This window comes from Lolium rigidum, chromosome 1 (genome assembly GCF_022539505.1).
Source record: "Lolium rigidum isolate FL_2022 chromosome 1, APGP_CSIRO_Lrig_0.1, whole genome shotgun sequence".
NCBI lineage: Eukaryota > Viridiplantae > Streptophyta > Magnoliopsida > Poales > Poaceae > Lolium > Lolium rigidum.
In genome coordinates, this window is record NC_061508.1 from 170,055,472 (window position 1) to 170,060,430 (window position 4,959).

General features: G+C 52.6%; 1 protein-coding gene across 1 annotated transcript; it reads left to right on the top strand.

Annotated features, from left to right (window-relative positions):
• The first annotated feature begins 2,433 nt into the window (after positions 1-2,433).
• LOC124682740 (BURP domain-containing protein 12-like) lies at positions 2,434-4,551 on the top strand. Its single transcript, XM_047217368.1, has one exon. It carries the CDS (start codon positions 2,434-2,436, stop codon positions 4,306-4,308), a length of 1,875 nt encoding a protein of 624 aa, XP_047073324.1. The 3' UTR covers positions 4,309-4,551.
• The last annotated feature ends 408 nt before the right edge of the window (positions 4,552-4,959 follow it).

Consider the following 4,959-nt stretch of genomic DNA (forward strand, 5'->3'; position numbering starts at 1 on the left):
TATGGAAGATTTGGATGGTTTCCCTTCTTCTTCTGGCTGTCATTGAGGCATGCGTGAAGAAGATGCTAGCTCCTAGTCTTGTTCTTGAGCTTTGATGCATAGATTTGAAGTTTTTCTTGCGATGGTCACATGGAGTTCATCTCCAACGGCCCTTCGGTGGCCGATGCTGCCCCACTACTATTTATTCCGGCCAAAAAGCGGCCCTCCATGATGTCTTCACTGGTTTGACGCCAATGCTTCTTCCTCCTGGCTTGAGGCCATCAAGGAGGTCTTCCAGCTTCATCCGGATGTCATGCTGCTTCCCTGCCCCTAGTGGTTCGTCCCTGGTGGCTGAGAGGCAAGTCCGGCGGTGGAGCTACAACCATCGATGCATTAGCGATGGAGAAGGACCTGATTGCACGTTGTTTCTACTGGCTGAAGGTTCTTTTTGTAAAATGCATGGGCTTTGGTGTATCATTCTTTCTTTTTGGGTGCCCTGTGTAATTTGCAATCACAGCGTCTAATATACAGCTTCTGGGTCTTTCGGGACCTGTCCTTTGTTCAAATAAAAAAAAGAAAGGTAGCACCAATAAAAGAAATGAGAAATTTGGAAGTACCTTTTTTATTTCTACGCAACATAACTACAATGGTTCTCAAAGGCTTCGAAATATGTGATGATGATGTGTTCAATGTGCCAAAAGATGATCAATTAATGTTGTTCCGATATGTGTATATTGTGAAGCATTTTCTATGAAGGGTATATGTCGATATTAAATGGATCATTTTCTCATAGTACACTTTCATAGGTAGTTCAGGGTATATTCTTTCGTAAGCTTGGCATTTCTTCCTGATGGCGCCGTGAAAAGCAGTAGTTCATTGTATGTGATGTAAGAAGTGCTCCCCGATGACAAATGTATTGAACTATAAATGACTTATATCAGGGTAGACAACTCTTTTAAAAAACTACTTTTTTTTTGGTTGGAGAAGGGTTATATAGGTTTGTTCTTTCAAGGTTTTTTTTTAAAAAGAGGCAAGGCCCTGAAGGACCTAGACTATGCTGCATTAGTCAAAGCGGTGGTACAAGTTACATAAAGGGACACAATAAAAAAGAAAATTACAAACCAGTCGTTGGTTTTTTCCCTCTAAAGTAATTGCAGAAACGCAATCAGGTCCCTCTCTTACATCGCAGCTTGAGGATGTGCGTCGGCAACCGCCATCTTCCTCGTCGGGGACAGAGCCACTTGGGAGGAAGAAAGCGTGAAGTGTCACCATCGCATCATCAAGATCAGGCCTCCGAAGGAGGTTGCTACGACTCCTACCACGCGTCGATTGATGCCATTTTTGGCCATCAAAAATCGATGACCCGCCAGTGGTCACCGTGGGATAGCTCGAAGAAGAAGCATCATGAGTCTCACCGGCCGCCAAGGAGTCCAAGTCACCACCGATGTCCTCTCCCTCGCCGCCACGCCGGCCAAGAGGACATCCAGGAGAAAAGGAAACTTGAGCTGCCAGCAGCAATGCTTATTGACCGAGCTCGCCTCGGTTGCTCCGCTCACCATCCACCTCGGACAGAAGCAGGAACCACCGGGGACTTCTCCCTGATGTTGCGCCATCGCATCGGGGAAGATGAGCTCCAAACCGCCTTATTTGCTGAGATGCCTGGGCTGAAGTCGCGCACCCACCACCCCCGCCACCGGGGCCGCGCCGCCGCACCACCCAACGGGACAACTACACCGAGCTACCTCTACTCTGGCGCCTTTCCTCGCCATCTACGATCGTTCGGCAACGGGATCGGCCCGACTCTCTTAAAGGGGCCTGTAATTACCGTTCACACGTGGGAGAGAAGAGGGGGGGAAATGAGAGACACATGAGAATCCCCCTTATTTCAAGGTTTTTCACCAAAAGCATGCACTCCCTCCTTCCCAAATTCTGTTGCATTTTATTTCCTAAAATCAAAATTTATGAAGTTTGATCAAGTTGATTTAAACAAATGAACTTCTACATTATCTAATAAGAACTACCATTATATATTTTAATTGTTATGCATTAAATATCGTGGTACCTATAAATACTACTTCCTCTATCTAATAAAAGTTGTCTTACATTTATCAAAGTATAGATGTATCTAATCACTATCTAGTATGTGTATATATCTGGAATTTAATAAATCCAATATAAGTTTGATGGGATGGAGAGGTATATTTTGCAATTTTTAAACGAAAGCATAAGAAAATGTGATTAGATATGACTTGGAAGTAGTAGAGCCGCACACGTACGCGTTGGCGAGAGAGTTAATTCGAATTGCGAATTCATTGCTGCCATCCTGGAACTCAGTCGCTCCCGGTCACATTTTCACACTCCCTTCGTCCCCACTCCCACTCTTCCTTCCTTCCTAGCGGTAGCGGGGCAGTATTAATCTCTCCAATCCCCCTCTCCACCCCCCAAATCAATCCAATGGCTTCTCCTCCCCACCCCGTCCTCTGCACCCTGCTCCTCCTGCTGCTCCTCCGCAATGCCGCCGGCGCCGCGGCCGCCTCCTCCGCGGTGAACCCCTTCACGGCCAAGGCGGCCTTCATCCGCTACTGGAACCGCAAGGTGCCCAACAACCGCCCCCACCCGCCCTTCTTCCTCTCCAAGCTCTCCCCGCTCTCCGCCGCCGACGCCGCGTCCTTCCCCTCCTCCCTCGCCGACATCCGCGCCCGCCTCCCCACGCTCTGCTCCAAGGCCTCTCTGCTATGCCCCTCCTCTCACGTCGCATCGCTCGCCGCCCGCAAGGGCCCCTTCAACAGCTACAACAACGCCAACTTCACCAACTACGGCTCCGGCGCCGCCACTGGCACCGACGGCTTCACCAACTACTCCCCCGACGTCAACATCGCCGTCGACTCGTTCCGCCGCTACGGCCGGGACTCGTCGGGCCGGGCCGACACGTTCACCACCTACGAGGCCAACGGCAACGTCGTCACCGCCAACTTCACCTCCTACGCCGGCGGCGCTACCGGCGGCTCGGGCTCCTTCACCGCCTACGCCGAGGAAACCAACGCCCCGGACTCCAAGTTCACCAACTACGACGCCGGGGCCAATGGCCGGGCCCGCGGCTTCACCACCTACTCCCACGAGGCCAACACCGGGGCCAACAGCTTCGCCGGCTACGGCAAGAGCGGCAACCGCCTGCGGGAGACCTTCACCTCCTACGGCAACGAAACCAACGTCCTCAGCTCCGGCTTCGCCAACTACGGCGAGTCAGCCAACGGCGCCACCGACACCTTCACCGGGTACGGCGCCGAGGGGAACGTGCCCGAGAACACGTTCCGGAGCTACGGCGCCGGCGGCAATGCCGGGGTGGACACGTTCAAGGGGTACCGCGAGGACGCCAACGTCGGCGCCGACAGCTTCACCTCCTACGCCAAGGCCGCCAACGGCGGGGCCGCCGAGTTCCGGAGCTACGGCGGCTCGGGTAATCAGGGCAGCGTCGACTTCAAAGGCTACGGCGAAGGCACCAACCCCAACCACCACATTGATTTCACGGCGTACGCCGGAGACAACACCACATTCAAGGGGTACGCCAAGACCGGCGTCGACTTCAAGGAGTATCACAACACGTCCGGCGGCGCGGCGACAGCAATGCTCGCCGAGGCGGCCACATCCAGTCACCAGCATATGAAGTGGTCACCGGAGCCAGGCAAGTTCTTCAGGGAGCGGGAGCTCGTGGCCGGGAACCGAATGCCGATGCCGGACATCAGGGACAAGATGCCACCCAGGGCATTCCTGCCGAGGGACCTCGCCATGAAGATACCATTCCAACCGAATGCCGTGTCGGACGCATTCATGGTGCCTCTGGACACGGCGATGGGGAAGGCGGTGGCGTCCACGGTGGCCGAGTGCGAGCGCCCACCCAGCCAGGGCGAGACCAAGCGGTGCGCGACCTCGGCCGAGGACATCGTGGACTTCGCTGTCGAGATGCTCGGCAACGACATCGTCGTGCACAGCACGGCCTCCACGGCCGGCAGCGGCGGGGACATCAGGCTCGGCAACGTCACCGGAGTCCACGGCGGCAAGGTGACACGGTCCGTGTCGTGCCACCAGAGCCTGTTCCCGTACCTGGTCTACTACTGCCACTCGGTGCCCAAGGCGCGGGTGTACCAGGCTGACATCATGGCCGCCGACTCCGATCAGAAGATCAACCACGGCGTGGCCATCTGTCACGTCGACACTTCGGACTGGAGCCCGACTCACGGGGCCTTCATCGCGCTCGGCGGAAAGCCCGGCGAGACCGAGGTCTGCCACTGGATCTTCGAGGGCGACATGACGTGGACAGTCGCAGATTGATGCCATGACAACAGGTCAATCGACTGAGTTCTCTTACTGCTAAGCTTTATATTTCTTCTTCTGCAACCTCAAGGGTTTAAGAATTGCTCACTCTGTGTAGTAGAAAAGGGTTGGTTCACTGTAAATCCTAGAAATTTGGGTGAGTCGTGGGTAATTTGATCTGCTTGATCAAATTGGCATTTGCTGTGTTGTGGTAAAGCAAAGGAGTTCTATAAAATCTGGATCAGATTCTTACTTGACTAACTTGTGTATGCATTCTGTCATGTTATTTGTATCCAGTGACAAATAGTTCAGTTCATGATCTAAATAAATGGTAACCATGAAGTGTCAGCATGTAGCTGAAACTACTTGGTTTAGATTTGGGTGGTGGTCTTCTCTATGGACCATCCTCATATTCAGTACTGTCCAAAAAGAACAGAAGTGATATTTAAAGTGTGAGCTGACAGAAGTCGCTTTATTTTTTGATCTCTCATCTTCATCATTAAAAGTGATGTTCGGATTCCTGGTGCGATTGACATGGGTAACGAAAAGGCAGCTACCATGATGACCATGTATCGCAGGTCATCTTCTCTGAGAATCTTGAGAAAATGACCATCTTGGATTTGCAGTGCTCATGTTCACTGCTTCTAACCAAGTGGAGTAAACCTGTAT

Bases quoted from the DNA above. Each gene is read 5' to 3' on its own strand.
- LOC124682740 (XM_047217368.1), top strand. From the start codon at position 2,434: ATGGCTTCTCCTCCCCACCCCGTCCTCTGCACCCTGCTCCTCCTGCTG.